At 45.2% G+C, this 16041-nt stretch overlaps 1 protein-coding gene and 1 long non-coding RNA gene across 4 annotated transcripts in view; both read right to left on the bottom strand.

The window, feature by feature from the left end:
* The window catches only part of LOC131879106 (irregular chiasm C-roughest protein-like), a 31845-nt gene extending 16605 nt beyond the window's left edge, over positions 1 to 15240 (bottom strand). The window contains exons 1-2 of one of the 3 annotated variants that reach the window (XM_059225329.1): positions 15080 to 15240; positions 11438 to 12023 (exon numbers count right to left, since the gene is read on the bottom strand). In XM_059225329.1, coding sequence (XP_059081312.1) covers positions 11438 to 11726 — 289 coding nt within the window. In that variant the 5' untranslated portion in view covers positions 11727 to 12023; positions 15080 to 15240. Of the gene's footprint in view, positions 1 to 11437; positions 12024 to 14515 lie in introns of all 3 variants that reach the window. The other 2 variants (XM_059225321.1, XM_059225337.1) reach the window with 2 other exon arrangements.
* On the bottom strand, positions 3001 to 5350 carry LOC131879123 (uncharacterized). Its single transcript, XR_009373097.1, has 2 exons — positions 3722 to 5350; positions 3001 to 3623 (listed from the first exon to the last, which is right to left on the bottom strand). It is a non-coding gene; the product is annotated as an uncharacterized LOC131879123 (long non-coding RNA).
* Positions 15241 to 16041: the final 801 nt, after the last annotated feature.

The following is a 16041-nucleotide window of genomic DNA, read 5'->3' as shown; positions in this document are numbered from 1 at the left end:
AGATATCTTCAGGATCGGTTACTTTTGCTTTGGCTTTTGAGCAGCTTTCACAAAAAAAGGAAGCAACTTACGCTCGTACATGTGTGAAAGCCCCCCAAGAAATGCGGCGGGAAGGCGGCTCAATTTGAACCATTTTGAGCTCAACTTGAAATATAATGTCTCTCTGGCACGATTTGGTGGGTTCATCGCGAGGCTGCGGTGCCATCAGATTGTTGTCTATTGCTACTGCATACTAAACAACATATGGCTTCGCCATGAGCAAAGGAGAAGAGGCGCATTTGTGGTTCGAAAACTGAATATAGGGCGGCACGATATGCCCTCGACTTAATCCGGCACTCAGAGGTCTATGCTACACAATATCTGGTCTTCGGGGAACCATCACAGTGAATTGAGCCACTTTGCTCTTGTGCGACTGCGGTTACTTCACGGCTTTGATGTGGATAGGATTTGATGAGTGAATATTAATTTTGTTTTCATTTCTCCATGCTTGCACGATTCTACCGGAGGATTTTGAAACAATGGCTCTTCTTCATTTGAAAGTCATATTTCACGTTGGAAATGAGCTTGCGTTTTGGACAGAAAAAGAGCTGGCAGGCAGGAGCGATTCTTGAGATAACAATGCCTGATTTATCGTGTGCTCTCTGGATCAAGAAAATCTGGATCAAATCCACACCCTCCTCATCCCCAAGACAAAACGGACTTTTTGTCCCAAGAGCTTCAACCCTATTTTCTCCTAGCTTTCACATCCCCTTGGCCAATATTCGAATATTCGAAAATCCGAAAAATTTCCAAAGATGATCAGGAACGCAGATCTCGCACCAAGTTTGGGGATTTCAAAGACTCGCTCATTGAAATCGAGAGCGAACCGACGACAAGGACATTCAACAAGAGGAAGACCAGATGTTAAATGGCTAATTTTGGGCAGGGTGTTTCCAGACGGGACCGAGTGTTTGTTGAACCAATTGTTTTTCGCCCACCCTTATTGTCCCTTCAACTTTGGGAGTTTGGGAGGACAAGACAAGAGGGGCCATAGAGTATGGCATGGCAACTCCAAGAAGGGGAATCTCCCGCTAGATGTGCCTCAAAAGAAAGAGTCAGTCCAGGAACGAAAACGAACAAGACGACAGGGAGACAAGGGATAAGCTAACACTGCTCCACAACAAGGTCTATCCCAGGAATGACAAATGACACGAGAGATTTGGGGAAAATGGGGATAGCATCTGACGAAGGGCGACCCCCCCCTTCACCCAAACACCACACAGTCACACTGGGATGATCAACTTGGAGACGAGACATTCGCCCATTGAGCGGTTTCCGAGACTGACTTCTCAACAATCGGAGAAAACGGAGAGTGATCATAACTAATTCTGCGAAGAGCTTCGAGTATTCGGAATGCCACCAAGAATGACCAAACGGCCCCAACATTTGGTCAGTCAAGGCTATGTTGATGGTGGGGCTGTAACCAGCTTAAGGCGTCGCGATGAACTCGACATTTCCCCTTGGGGCATGACGAGCTAAAGCTAAAGCTGGGACAATACTCGGTTGTGGAAACAGGAACGGCATTACGAAGAGTGCTGAGAAGGAACACTTTCCTTCAAGTGCCAACGACACGACTTGATTAGGTCTCTACGGAATACGGGCCTTTACTTGAACACGTAGAGCAACTACCGCGACAACAACAACAACAACAACAACTAGTACGCTTGACGTTTTTGGCACAGGTTCACACCAAGATGAGGCAAAACAATCTGCCAATGTTAAAGGGCCGCCCGCATCTTGAGTGCGTGTGCAATGTGCTCAAAGTCGCGAGTGGAACAGAGACGATCCACCTTTTCCCGTCTCCTTCGAGCATATTCGAACGAAGACTCACTCATTGGAGCCACTCAGCCACGTCGTTTTGGCCGCTTTTAAAGCCTCACTGGACTCATAAAAGCCTCCCCAAAAGTTTGCTCGACTAGCTGGCTTGGGTCCTCAAAATTTGGGCCCACAGAGCCCGGGACAGTGACTTCAGATTTTATTTGGGACGAACCGACAAACTTTTCTTGGATTGGCTCTGTCGCTCTGCCAACACCCGAGCGAGTACCTTCAAGTTCATCGAAATCTACCCACCCGTCTTTGACATTTTCCACTCTTCCTTCGTCATGAGATCCGGGGATTCGGTTCGAGGCTATTTGCGTTTAGATTTGTAGGGAGGTGTTGTACAAGAATTCCGGGATCTATCCTGACGAAATTCTCCCCCCTTCTTTCTCGCTTCTCTTTTCCCTCCACCTACTCTATGTAGGTACGTATGTAGTGGGTACGTACGTACGTCCTAAAACAGTATTTTTGGAAGGGTGTTGAGGACAACATGGAACAAAATGAGCGCCTGAGAGTGACTTGACTCGGGGATCATCTGCGCTAAACTCGGGTTAATTAGGAATAGTTAAAAGTGAAACTAAGCAGCATTTTCGGGAGTCTTCCCCGACATTAAGTGGAATTCTTCACTTTCAGTTCAGTCTCTCTGGAGGTTTGGTTGTCGCTTTTGTGGGCGAGACTTGGAAACTATTGGAGAACTACAGGATTGAGAAAAGCTCATTGCATTAGTACTTCTACTTCCACTCTATTCCTCGAATCAACGAAAAGTTTCGATTCCTCGTACAAAATTCGTCACAGGGGTTTTAAGGGAAATGCATTTCAGTCGGTCAATTTTACACCCTCTCAAAGCACCACTGCGGGATTTCAATCAATGCAAATCCATCCTAAAGTGCCTTTTCAGCGCCCATACATATAAAGAGTTCGAGGCAGATATGAGCGGCGGGCAGCCTCAATTCACCAATCAATGCCCATCTATGATCAGACTGGAAAGTAAATATCCAATACTTCTCGCCAATAGCTTGCTCCATTCCTGTTGTTTTAGACTGGAAACAAGGATCTAATAAATTGGACCTCGACAACACCGGCAAAGTAGCTTATTCCATGACACTACTGACAATGCGAGTGAAGTGTAAGTCCGAGACACGATCTCAGTTTTGGAGCGTGGGTTAACATTCACCCATCGTCACTCTCATCATCATTCTCATCATTGTTCAACGTTGGACAAAACAGCACATTCTCGATCGGTTGTTTCGAGTTAAAGCAAGACGGAGAGGGCAATTCAAAGACGAAGAAAAAGAAAGAGAAGCTCATCTAAGTAGTTGTCGTTTTGCGGGTCTGGTCCCGTCTGAAGGCTGAAGATGGAGTGGTAATTTAAGCCGAGGTAATAGAATGTCTTCTTATTCAGTTCTCAGCAGTAGTCCTTGATTGGCAATGAGCCACAGATACGTTCCACAATTCAGATGAGCAATTCAACGGGGATGTGGATTGTCCAAATGGGATGCCCTGGGCACCAGACTGAATTCAGAATGAATACGATCTTGTTTGACGGGTTCAAAGACACACTCGTGGGCTTTGACCTTCTGAGATGATGGGACATGACTGGTCTGAGGCATTGCAGGCTTGCACGAGTATCTTCGCCAATCCCATAGATCTGTGATTTCCGCGACAAAATGGCGCCAGATTGGGAAAACTCTGGGAAGCAGTGTGAGCCCCAAAGAAGAGAACACTCAATGTTCCCAGGACCCACTGGGCTCACTTTTGGAGCAAACCTAGGGAGAGTTTCATGCCGAGTTCAAGGCTACATTTAGGAAATATTCAGAAAAGTTTCCTCGTCACTTTCGCCAAAGTTAGATCCAGGATCACTCACGTACTCACAGTCCTTTCCCATCCCCACGTTTTCGCATTGCCAGATTTTCTTTCCATTTTATCTCCTTGAGCCATATGATGTCACACGAAGTCAATAAATGGTCGAAGATTAGCCAAGATAACGTTGCCCATGTTCTCCACCGAGACGATAAATTTGATTAAGTCTAATCAAGTCTGGATGCCAATCCTTCCTTCCCCTTTTCTGTTCTTTTCTCCTGTTACAGCAGAGGGAGGGAACTAGCATCCGTCGATCCAGCCTAATGACTCACTCGGAAACAAACTCTCACTTCAATCGGTCGTCCCTGCTGGTAAAAGCAAGATGGTCCGCATCATGAAGCGTCCAATAGCAAATTGTTATCTTAATTTGAGAACTTGAACACTTGTGGCCACCACTTCCGTTCACATTGACGGGGCAGGCAGGTTGTCCAAAGCCCAAATCCACCTCCCTGCTGCAATATGGAACCGGCGAAGATGGCGAAAACGCGATATTTACTTTGCCACACAAGACGTACTTGAAAATGAGTCAGAAATAGCTTGCCTTGTGTTATGACAAGAAAGCAGAAAAGACGACGTATCATCAGGATTTTAAGGGCAAGCCCCATCATGCTGCCTTTAACATAGAATGGTAAACAAATCATAAAGATTGCCCAGGACACTCATGGCGCTTGGGAAACTCTTTTTGAAGATCCTGAATTGAGCGCTATCGTCGAATCATTTTGGGGAGCTCCAAAGTTTACACCACAAGTCAACACTTACGAGTACGCTGCTACTGCCGAGATGAAGAAGTTCAAGAAGTTTGATTCATGATGTCGACAATCGAAGCGACTCAAGCGAGACCCCAAGGCTCAGGAGGAGTGCGTATTTGAAACCGTATCTCCTGATCTGAGCAGAGTAAAAGTGACTACTCCACTCCGCCTCCACTCCTCCACAGAGTAAATGGACAGACATTCAATACTGTATGCAGAGTGGGTGAATGACTCCCTCCATCAGTACGTAGATGAGATGAAGAAGGGGTGTCATACTTCTTCTCCGGCATTCCTCCATCACCAAGAGTGGTAGTAACATGTGGTCTCCAAGGAGCGTAGAAAGGAACGGCAAACTTACTGACCCCGAGAAATTAGGGTTACTTTCAATCACCCTTTGGATGTTTAGAAGAACAAAGTTTCGCTTTAATGCCAACACAAACAATCCCTAGCATGGAATTAGCTCCTCAAACTGAGGCTTGCCAGGGCACTTGATTTGTCTAACAGGAATCGTACGGGCGGGTTGTCTACTTGTCATGATCGTTTCAAATCCATTGTCCAGCTGTAAATTTGTTAGGGCACTTCTTGCTTTTCCCCCTCCCAGCCCCAGATGCACACCAACACTCATGGGGTTCATTTACGAGATGTGAGTGAGACGACATGGATCACAGTGTGGTTCTGTCCACTGTTATCCACCCAAGAGACAATCACTTGGCATCAAGGGATCACAACACCCTGTTCAAGGGGAGGGGGACGACGTTCAAATGACCAGCGACGAGATGGATATTGAATCTCTCTGCCATTGGCTAAGGTCTTTTGAGCTCTCGTTCTATCAAGCAGATGCAAAATCGTCTTCATTCCCCAATTTGACCGCGAAGTTGATTTTCCCCTCTGGAAAGTGGGCGAAAATATATGAAGAACTCGTTTCAGCCTGTCGGGATTCGCGGTTATGACTATTCGTCAAAGAGACTTGAACAGTAGATGTATTAGAGAGATCTCCTTGCCGACCGGAAGCACATTAGAGAATTATGCCCTAAAGGGCAACTCCTTTCCAGGCAAGAAGTCTTCTTCCCGTTTTGCCGCTCTGTCTAGCAAATAAGAGCGATGGTTTTGACGGTGGGTCGGTAGCCTGCAGAGGCTAGTTTGCTCGGGAAGACACTTGAAGGATTCATTTTTGCTTGGCTGGAGCGAGAAAAGAGTTCATTTTGGCTTCTCAGACGTGTTGCAGCAATCAAGAAGGGTGGGTGAGGAAGTAGTAAGGAAGAGGAGACGGAAGAGTAGGAGTAGGGCGCCCATTGGGAGTCCATCACGGGCAAACGGGCTCGGGTGAGGCCAGATGGAACAATGGATTTTAGTAAGCATGGATGAGCCTCTTCAAAGGAACTTTTTTCCTGTTTTCTTGGCTCGCTTACTCCATTTCAATGAGTCTCTCTTGCTCTCCCTTAACGGTCCCACAATCGCTACAGGGCAGGCAAGCAAGCGAGCAAGCAAGCAAGCCCTGGCTCGGATGGTGGTCTCGGTCGTCCTTCTCTCCATTTCGTAGCCAAACAAGCCGGGATTCATTCGTTGCTGTGTTCATCAGTCCGTCCGTCCACCCTTAGGTTGGTTGGTCTGTCCTTCCGTGTGGTTCAATGTGTTCCATGCAACGGCATTTTTACGAGTGGAGAGAAATGGCCTCGGGCAATTCCATGAGCAGAAAAGGCAACAAGAAGGAGATCCTTTTACTTGCCCCAATAAAGTTGGTGAACAAGACTCAGTTCTCCTTTGGTGGCCAAGGCAGTGTTAGGCGAAAAGAGCCCTTAGGTTTCCCCCAAGATGAATATGATTCAACTAAACTTGATGAGGCGCTGTTTTAATGCCGGACATGAAGACTTTCTGACAAGCCCCAAAAAAGCTGGTGGAAGCCGGGGTCTCCACCAAACTAACTGGCTTTTGAGGTCACGGAGGGCAAGAGGTTGAATGTGAAAACACCACCACTCAAGGGTTTTGTGTCCACTTCTCATGCACCTTCGAGCTATCTTCTTGAACAGGGGAAGTGGTGCATAGGGAAATAATCATTCCCAGAGCGAGCTTTTAAAAGTCCAATGGTTTGGCGTCCCAAAGGCAACGAACGTCTTTACTCAACCCCAAGAAGTGGCTCCAAGTTTGAAAGACATGCATGATCATGGCTCATATGGGAAATGAGGGGTTTGTTGCATGCTAAATCATCATAAAACTGGTCAAGGAGAAGAGAGAACGAGTGAGTATCCCTTGGCCCTACATGGGCTACGAAGGCTGCAAGGGCTACGAGGTCTTCAAGAGTGACTCGGGATTGAAAAGGCACCATCAGATAGCCAGCCAAACCCTCGTTTTTCTTCTCTTTCTGATAATGGCATTAATTACTCGCTCTCTCTTTCTCTCTCTCTCTCTCTCGTTATGGAGCGTGAAACTGCACCCGCCCTATTGGAGGACTTCAGAGAGAGAAAGAAAGAACTTTTCAAAGAACTGATGATCTTGTCAGTGTTTGAGGTGCATGGTTTGTCTGAAAACTGACATACTTACAGGTGAATCTACAACTCTCGGGAAACAATTTCCTGTCCAAAGTCAGGCTACGAGGACTATTGTTTTTCCGCAGCCTTGCCTCGACATTCCTTTCTAGTCGGACTTTGACAGAAGAAGAATTGTTTTTGTCCTTGTTGTCCGTTCTAATTTTTGATCCGACAGGACTGCCCTTCATTCAGTGCTGGAGCACAAGTGGTCCTCAAGTTAAACATAATCATATGCCATCGAAAACAAAGTATTTCAAGAGGACAACTTTTGTTCTAAACTTGGTTTGACCAGCACCCCACATACTTACTTGCATTTGATATAAAAGGAAAATGTTTGATTCTGTCCTATCTATTTCATTCAATATTGTGGTTTTTAAAGTTCATTGGTATCGGCTTCCTTTATATCGCGGTTGCTTTGGTCCCTTGTGAACAGTGGAAAAGTTAGCCTTTTAAGCAGTACAATTCCTCTGGATTTCGCCTCAAAACAATCGAAAAGAAGAGCTGAGAATGGATATTCATGGGCAAACGAGCGATTCTTGAATGGAAATACTTTCTTGCTAATCTTTCTTAAACCAAAGCGATTGAGCATTTCACTCACCATCGAGCTGTATCTAAGAAGTTCCTTTGTTCTATCTGGTATGAACAGTTTTTGCCTTGAAGTGGTGCCGAAAAAGACTTGCTTGAAAGAGAAAATAGGTGCAAGGGGAAATTTTCCCCATCGGATATTTCAGTTCATACCCTTCAGTCGGTGTTCGACATTAAAACCAAGTCCGATGAGAAGATGCAGCAGGTCTTCCTCACCTGAACGCAATCGAGCCAATTGGAATGGATCTTAGAAATGCCCTTTCCAATAATGAACCCCCGAAGACTTCGACCCCCTCACCCACTGTTGATCTGACCTAATTGTGGAAAAGACATCCAATCGCGAGGGGGAGAGTGGAATTTTGGGAGATCATCAGGTAATAAAAAGGCATTCCCCTCATCTCTTCTCAAAAAGGTTCTGATGACATGCCCCCTAATCCGAGAAGGAATTTCTCGGAAAACATAATGGAACTCACTCCGTTTCGACCGCTCGTTTCAATTTTGAACAATCCTCGTCATGGTCATGGATAGTGAGTCTGAATCCGTTCAAACTTTTGTTTTCCCACTCTTGTCAAGCTAGAACTTTTTTTGCCCTCTCTGTCTGTTACTCTGTTAGTCTGTTAGTCTGTCTGTCTGTATGTCTCACTGACTGGCTTTCATATTCTAGTTAATCATCGTTGTCTTTGAAGCCAACCGGGTGCGAACTTTGACGACATTTTGAAAAATGATGATTTCTCGGGGGCCCAACAACATTCGCTCCATCGAGAAGAGCCAAGACGACATAAACAACATTTCATCTTAAGATTTCACCCCTCGTCGCCCTCGAGGACAAAAGCATCGCCATTTTGGGCTGTCCATACATTGAACAGTCATGCAAATCGTGGAAAATCTTAGGGAACAAGCTTGTCTTTTGTTGGATCAAACACAGCCTCACACTAAACTTCATGATGATCCACCGCTTCTTAAAAGGACTGACTTGTCAGGCAAGGTTTCACTCCACACCGACGATTCTGACCTTTTACGCGTTCTTCTCGATCTCAGAAATAAAGCGGTTGAAACAAACTCAAAAGAACGTGGACGACTTTGAATAACGACTCTCCGGGTGATTTGGAGTGGGACACAATCCGGCTTGAGCAACTATTTAACACATGTAGCCATTTCTCCAAACAAATTTTTGGCATTTGAGCGTGCGAAACATCAACTCTTTGTATCTACTACGTACATGTGGCTCTCATGGACTCCTTCCTGTACTCATAAACGAGAAGAAGGAGAAGAATGGCATAGGCAGAGGCTAAATCACTCGCTTCAGGGACACATTTCATCTCGGTCGGTGAAGATATGAATTTTGTGTCATGCATACAAGACGCTGCAAACTGACGCTATGTAGTTACGTTAATTTTTGGGAACATTTCTCAATTCCAAGGCCGGACAAGTTGAAAGCTAGAGCTCGAGATCCAAGGAAAATGACCCACATGAGACCCCGGTGTGGGACACTTCACATTTGAACAAAATAGGAGAAAGAAGCATGACGGTGAGACGTTACGCATAAGCGAAACGTAAATCCATTCGCCGCCATGATTTCGAGTGAATAATTAAAAAATAAATTCTACAAGTCAAAATTGTCTGGTGTACATGTCAATCATCATTCGCCTCAACCCGAGGACCTTTGACGGGGCAATAATTCGTTCCACGATTGATTTTCATGATATGATAAGGCGAGGCTATAGTTTGAAAAAGGTCAAGTCCTCCCTTGATAATTGCTACCTAATACTGTGTCCTAGAAGCCAAAGCCTCAAGACCTGAAGTCTTAGCAAAAACAATTCTCTCGGCCTTCTATACCATAATGCATAATTTATGTGGCCAAATTAAAAGCTATCCCCCCATTTCCTCCTGGACTCGCAAACTGAGGAGGAAATTAGGCAAACAGTCTGTTAATAGCCGGTTATGAGGGCGTTGAGACTCTTTCCTGGGTGAGCGACGTGGGAATTCAGACACATTAAAGGGTAGGCGACCCGGATTTGATGCCATTATTGGTCAAAGGATGATGTTTGGAATGGAAATGGAGGAAAAAAAGGTGCATCCACTCCTCCTTATCCCGGATGAGGCGGAAGACCATTAAGAAGCTTTTGAAGCCTTGGCGTTTGTTTGTGACCGAATTTGCGGCCTTCTCCTTCACAAACGACCGAGGCGGAGTGGGCAAGTTTTGCCATGGCATGACCACTCAATTGGGAGTTTATGTTTTTATTACACTACTCCACTCTAGGTACCGGCTCTACGCTAATGCGAGTGCATGTGTGTGTGTGTGTCTGTGTGTATGTGAGTGTATGTGAGTGTATCAAGAGAGACTAATCCGGCGGTTATCGTTGACGGCATGGGCCGAGAAAGAAACGAGCATATCAAGTCCAGACTCAAGCTTTAAATCAACCTTTCGTGGGACATTTCTCGTTCAGTGTGTCCTGAAATGCGGCGCCCTGACATTTTCCTCGGCAGCCTCGCGATGTTGAGCTCGAGCACTTGGAAATTGATTTCCATCAAATATATCTTCATGAGCTCTTTTGGGTGCTGATAAGAGGCGAGATGTTGAAATAATGTTCCCCATCTGCATAAACAAAGCGGGCAGCATTTTTCCAAAACGAAAATCATTGTACATACTTGTGTCGTCATTTTAGTGTTTGTTGCCAGTCGCCTCGATTTCTTTCGTCGGAAACGACTCCTGGAAGTGATTTTGACATCGGCCAATATTCTCATATGTTCACACCTTGACGGGATTGAGACGAAACATCACAAACGAACATCAGGAGGGGGTTTCCGTGGACGACTAGGCAGTCCGGTTAAACCGAGTGTTTAGCAGAATTAGGGGTCTTCTTCCAGACAGCCGTCCGTGTTCTTGTAATGAACAGGTCGGCTAGGGAGAAGAATTCAATAAGCTTTGACGTGGCTCCAAGGGGTAAAGCAAACACGAACCCATTGAAGACAATCACTTGGAAAAACGGCTCACCCTCCAAAGTTCATTTGGGGAAAGGAGCGATGAAGAGATTGTGAAAACCCACAGCGAACGACGGAGACAAGATCTCCCTTTCTCAATCATTGCAACAACCATCATCATCATTATTATATAAGGGCAAGTGAATGCCATGAAACATGGCTGTGTTTTTGTTCCAGGGTCTCTAGCTACGCGTGAACTTCGTTTCCCCTTTTCGAGTGGGTCAAAAATGTCTGACACGACAAAGACAAGAAGGATGCAGAGATCCAAGACGACAAAGTAGACTAATGGGTTGTTTGTCGGGAACTTCCGAGTTCTTTTCTCAAGATCATTGCATTCTTCTCCCCTCAGACTCGACTATAATCTTACTCTTGTATGTTCTTGGTAGTTCATATGAAACTCTGCCTTTGACTTTGACTCGAAAAAAGGTCACTCCTTGAGCTTCTCAGAGATGAAGTCACACAAACATCAAAACTGAGAGGATAACCGGATCATGCTCCATTTTTTGGCCCAAGACAGGGTTAAACGAGGGGATGGCATTAGGGGTGGTCCAAGACGATCAAGAGAGGAGCACAAATATTCAAAGAGATGGGGAGTAGGGTGCTTTGGAAGCCATCAAGCTACTGCCAACTAGACAAACACGGAGTAGGAAGTAAATATCACCACATTCGGAGAGAAAAGCTAATCCTCACCTACTCCTGACAGCCCGGCTACCTGACTGACTGTCTGACTGCCTACAATGTGTGGGTCCCAAACTGCGATTGTCAAGACAATTAAGCAACACCATTCATTTACCTAAGCACAGCTGAGAATGGATTCTCCACTGTCAATCTCACTAGATCATCCCTACAAGATAAATAAGAGATGAAACTTTAACTTACGCTTGGGGTCGTTTCCAATGATCTGATAGCGCGTCCAAGACGACAGCTCTCGCCCCGGTCCCAAACCAAACTGATCCCTGGTCCATTGAACTCCACTTGAAGGGTTTTGGATCTTACACGGCAAAATGACGCGGGATCCAATCTGAGTTTCAATGTCCATGGGTTGAGTGATGAATTTGAACGGAAGGTGCGAGTCATCCACATAGCACCAAATCCGGGTTGGTATTAACAGCAATAGCAAAAGAGCACCCCAACCGGGACACACCAAGGCTCTCCAAGTCGGTCCCATTTTTGCATGCGTTGGTGTTGATGTACTCGTTGATCTTCTCTAGTTCTTAGAAATGAGCAAATTGTCAACTGGCTGGCATGGGCGGGTCAAAATTGGCAGTGAAGCCTTTGCATTTTCTTGATTGAAGTTCGCCTTGCGTAGTCGAGAATTAATGTTCGTGAAATTGAAAATTACACGGCTGATGTTGTTTCACACACATTTTCCACTTCTGGCAATCTTGCACGCCCGTTTGAATCTAGGCTCAAGCCAGGGATATTCACACTTCGTCGTTCTGGGCATTAAGGCACGGGGTGGATTCTGTAAAATAGAAACGTTGAATTGGGTCATTTTTATTTTCCTCAGCCGCCAAAGCATCTAGAAAGTTTTCGGTCTTGTTCAGGTTTGGAAGAACAAATGACGGGTGTCTCCGTCTCCAATTACACGCACAATTCAGAGTCAAGCAGAACAAAGACCGGCTCCGTGGACTTGATTTTTGTGGGATCTGCTTACCGGGCGGCCTAGGACCCGATCGAGACAGATTCTTTTCTGATAATTGCAGGCTGGCTTGCACCGACCAATACGCACATACTCATATACTCACATACACACGAACATCCATCCAGACATTCATACGTACATACATACATACATACAATCTGTTCGGTAGTTTTTGAGAGTCTGGGCCGAAAGCCAACAAATGCGCTAGTTTGTAGCTTTTGTGTGCCTAGAAATCTGTCAAATTGTGACAGTTATCAGTGCGAAAAGTCTCAACAAGGAATGCACTTCTCGTTCAAGAGGTGAATCTCTAAACCCTGGTCTTGGGGAGTGCAATGGCTTTACGGGTTAAACGTATGGAAATGATGCGTACGCACACACAATACTAGTGTGTTTCTTTGCTGCGTTCACCTTGCTCATCTATCAGTAGCGTGGTGCTATTTGTAATATCAAGCCATGAACAAACGAGCAAGCAAAGGGGCTCCAATCAAATCAATGTTTGTGGGTTTTCGAGAGTGACGAGGGAGCTCTAATTTGTAGGCAAATCACACTCGAATGCCAGATCAAGACAAATGATCCATGGAACATGTACGACAAACGAAGGTGGAACGAAAGAGAAATGTGTAATCAAGCAGGGATTGTGGAATGCAGGGAAAGAAGGAAGGAGTAGTGCACTAAAGTAGAGCTTGGTTGGCATGCATGTGAGGGCCTTGAGCTGGCTTGAGTAAATCAGTGGCCTTTAGGCACTCTTTAGTCAGTCACTACCCTGCCAGCACTCCACACTCTGCTTGGGATTCATTTTGGAACGACGTACGTAGGTGCGTACGTATACATAGTATACATATAGGTACATATATAGAAATGAAAAGACAGTGGGAGGAGAGAAAGAGGAGAAGAAGAAGCTGAGGTAGAGGAGGAGGAGAAGAAGGAGAAGGAGGAGGAGGAGGAGGGAGAGCAAATATGAATCAATCTTGACTTGCGGGAAGGGCGTCTTGATCACTGGGTATAAACACCTTGGGAGATTGATTGGAGCCAAGAAGAGTTTGCTCACGCCTACTTGGAACACCAATTTGCAAATTCTCATTAATCCTTGGGGCCATTTTCTCAATCCCGTACATCAATCTGCAAAGTGGGTCAATGAAAGCAACGAATCTTGAAGTTGTCAATCTAACAAACTGCCAAGTCAACCCATTACAAAACATGAATGCTTCACTTTTCTCTCTCCCTTGGCTACCACCACTTTGAGCTTTCTAGAAGACCTTTTTCCTTGGGGAGAAATCACTTCTCCACCCCTTCATTTCTGCCCTACACTCCAGTCTTTTGGCTTTTGAACTTGGATAGACACCCCCCATGGAGAGCAAGGGGACGTTTGAATGGAAATCAAGCCAAAAAAACTCCTCAAAGGCCAGGAAATTATTCGCCACTCATACTCTTAGGGCTTTTGCATATTTCAAGTCCAGAATATTGGATCATCTCATCGTGTTGGATGAGACCTCGATAAAAACTGGTGATCCATTGGCGGAAGCACAGTCGTACAGTTTTCTTTTTTTGCATTTTGCCACGAGTCGATGATGACAGGGACAAGGATAAACAAAAACGACATTTAATCCATCGTCAAATTTTACCCGGAACAGTTCTAAGTCTTCCTCGGTTTCAGCCCAGCTCACCTGGCGGATGGATTCTTTTTTCCAGTTGTCAGGAAATGTAAATTTGAAATGATTAGAATGAAGCCCTACCAACAACGCTTACCACTTACTACCATTACTTCATCCGAGTTCAACACGCTAGAGCTGTGTGTGAATAACTACCACATGAGCCCAAAAAGCTCGCGCCAAGTGAGAGCCGTGCACAGAGAGGAAACACAATCTCATTTCTGGCAAAAAATGGAAGATAAACCCCGGGCACAATCTCAAAGAGAACGCGGTGCGATGTACCAGCTAGAACCGATACTTTGTATCCTGCAGATCTCGTTCGTTTTACTTTTTTTTCAATCTCCAATCCCATGGCCAAGCCCCAGCTTCGCTCATGGCCCACTAACCCACCCCTTTTTTCCCAAAACCAAAGGAAAGTTCAAGGTCCTTATCTTCCAAGGGAGTAAACCAATACTCTATGAACCTTCAACTCAATCAGAAATGACAGGCTCCATACCCAATGCTTTCTCGTTTATACTTCCTACCTAATCCGGCACTCATTTCATCTTCAAGATTTTTCTCCTTGGGCAAGACTTGAATCCAATTACGACCACCTAGCAGCCGGAAGGGTCTGACGTGGAGAGTTGGAGCACGAATTGGAGATGAATATGAATAATAGATTACCTTCATCCATCCATCCATACATCCATGGATGCATGCATGTAGTCACTCGCCCAGGATCTTAATCATCACAGTTTCCTTGACCCTTTCTCTCGTTCTCTCACCCGAAGGAGCATGGAACTGAACTACTCCAACCAACACCTTTTCACGTTGTGAATGTCTTTGGCAATTTGTGTGAAGGAATTCCCGCGAATGTCTCACCACATTAACAAAACGAGCCACTCACCGGCACCATCACCCACTCTGGCCTAACAGATGTTTGAACTTCGACTAACGACGAAACAACGAAATCGTCGAGATGACGAGATGAGGAACACGTATCGTATCTCGCTCGCTCAGCGAGGACAAGAAGCTCATTCAAACGGGACGAGAGCTTGAAGCCATCCAAGAAAAATCCACCGATCTCTAGCTCTCTCTCTCTCTGTCTTTCTTTCTTTCCCCTTCAATTCAGTCGTGTTCGTTCTGTGCGAAGTCGCTCCAAAAGCGCAGACGGCTTTATCCCAGTTGTTCCATGGCACACAGGCCCAAGAGAGCCATACACGCTCTTCTTTGGCGTTAGTTCCCTACCACTTTCAAGCTGCCTTCGAGGTCTCAATTTTTTTTCATGGGGCAATGACTTAGAGGATCACCGCTTGGAATTGGGAAGGGGGGGGGGAAGAGTTGGGTCTCTTAGGTCTGGCGGTATTTAGACTGAGTCGGGGGCTGGAGGAGGTCGGTGGACTTGTTACTTTGTTGTTATCTGGATCTGTGGGCACGCTTGCTCGTCCAGGTGCATCATAGATTCAAAGAGTCTGGCCAGATGGAAAATTGAGAAAGCACATGAAATTCGATCGCTCACTCATTGGTGCCTGATTCCTTAATTGCAGCGGAATTGTGCCGGCAATGAAGATTTTGAGACCGGCGTCATTGAAAAATCGTGTCATGAATTCACACTAAGCCCCATTTAAAGATGCTTGTTTTTTTGCAATTTGTAAGGCAGGATCTTTTTGACTTTTTCTCCATTATGACATCCAACCAGGGTGGCCAGGAAGGATTTTACGAAAGTTACTTAGCATTAGAGACCCTGGTCAGAGATGCGCGAGGTTTGACGAGTGGCTCCAATTCAAAAAAAGTAAGCGATCAATGGAACTAAAAAGTTTCCAAATAGATTTTGAATTGATACGTACTGTCATGCCGAGCACCATTGAATATTTTCTTCAAGGACACTGCGAAATTTTACTCAAAGACAAGCTGATTCATGGATATAGTATTTCAAATTAGTAAGAATAGTTTTGTTACTTTCTAAATACTTTCTGAACCCATTTTTTCAAAAGATTAGACTGCTAAAATATTTAATTCCATTATTCAAATTAACATTACGGCATGTGAACTTCCTGAGTCTCTCAAGAAACAAGTCCCTTTTACATTGAACACTGCAATTTGTTAAAATGGTTGTATTCTGCCTTTTGAGGCGCATTACTGCAAATTGACAGTGGCAGCATGCGAGAAATCAGCGTGACAGCTAAATCTTATTGAGAAATACCATACTG

Source organism: Tigriopus californicus, chromosome 1, assembly GCF_007210705.1.
Source record: "Tigriopus californicus strain San Diego chromosome 1, Tcal_SD_v2.1, whole genome shotgun sequence".
NCBI lineage: Eukaryota > Metazoa > Arthropoda > Copepoda > Harpacticoida > Harpacticidae > Tigriopus > Tigriopus californicus.
This window is presented reverse-complemented; position numbering and strand designations above follow the sequence as displayed.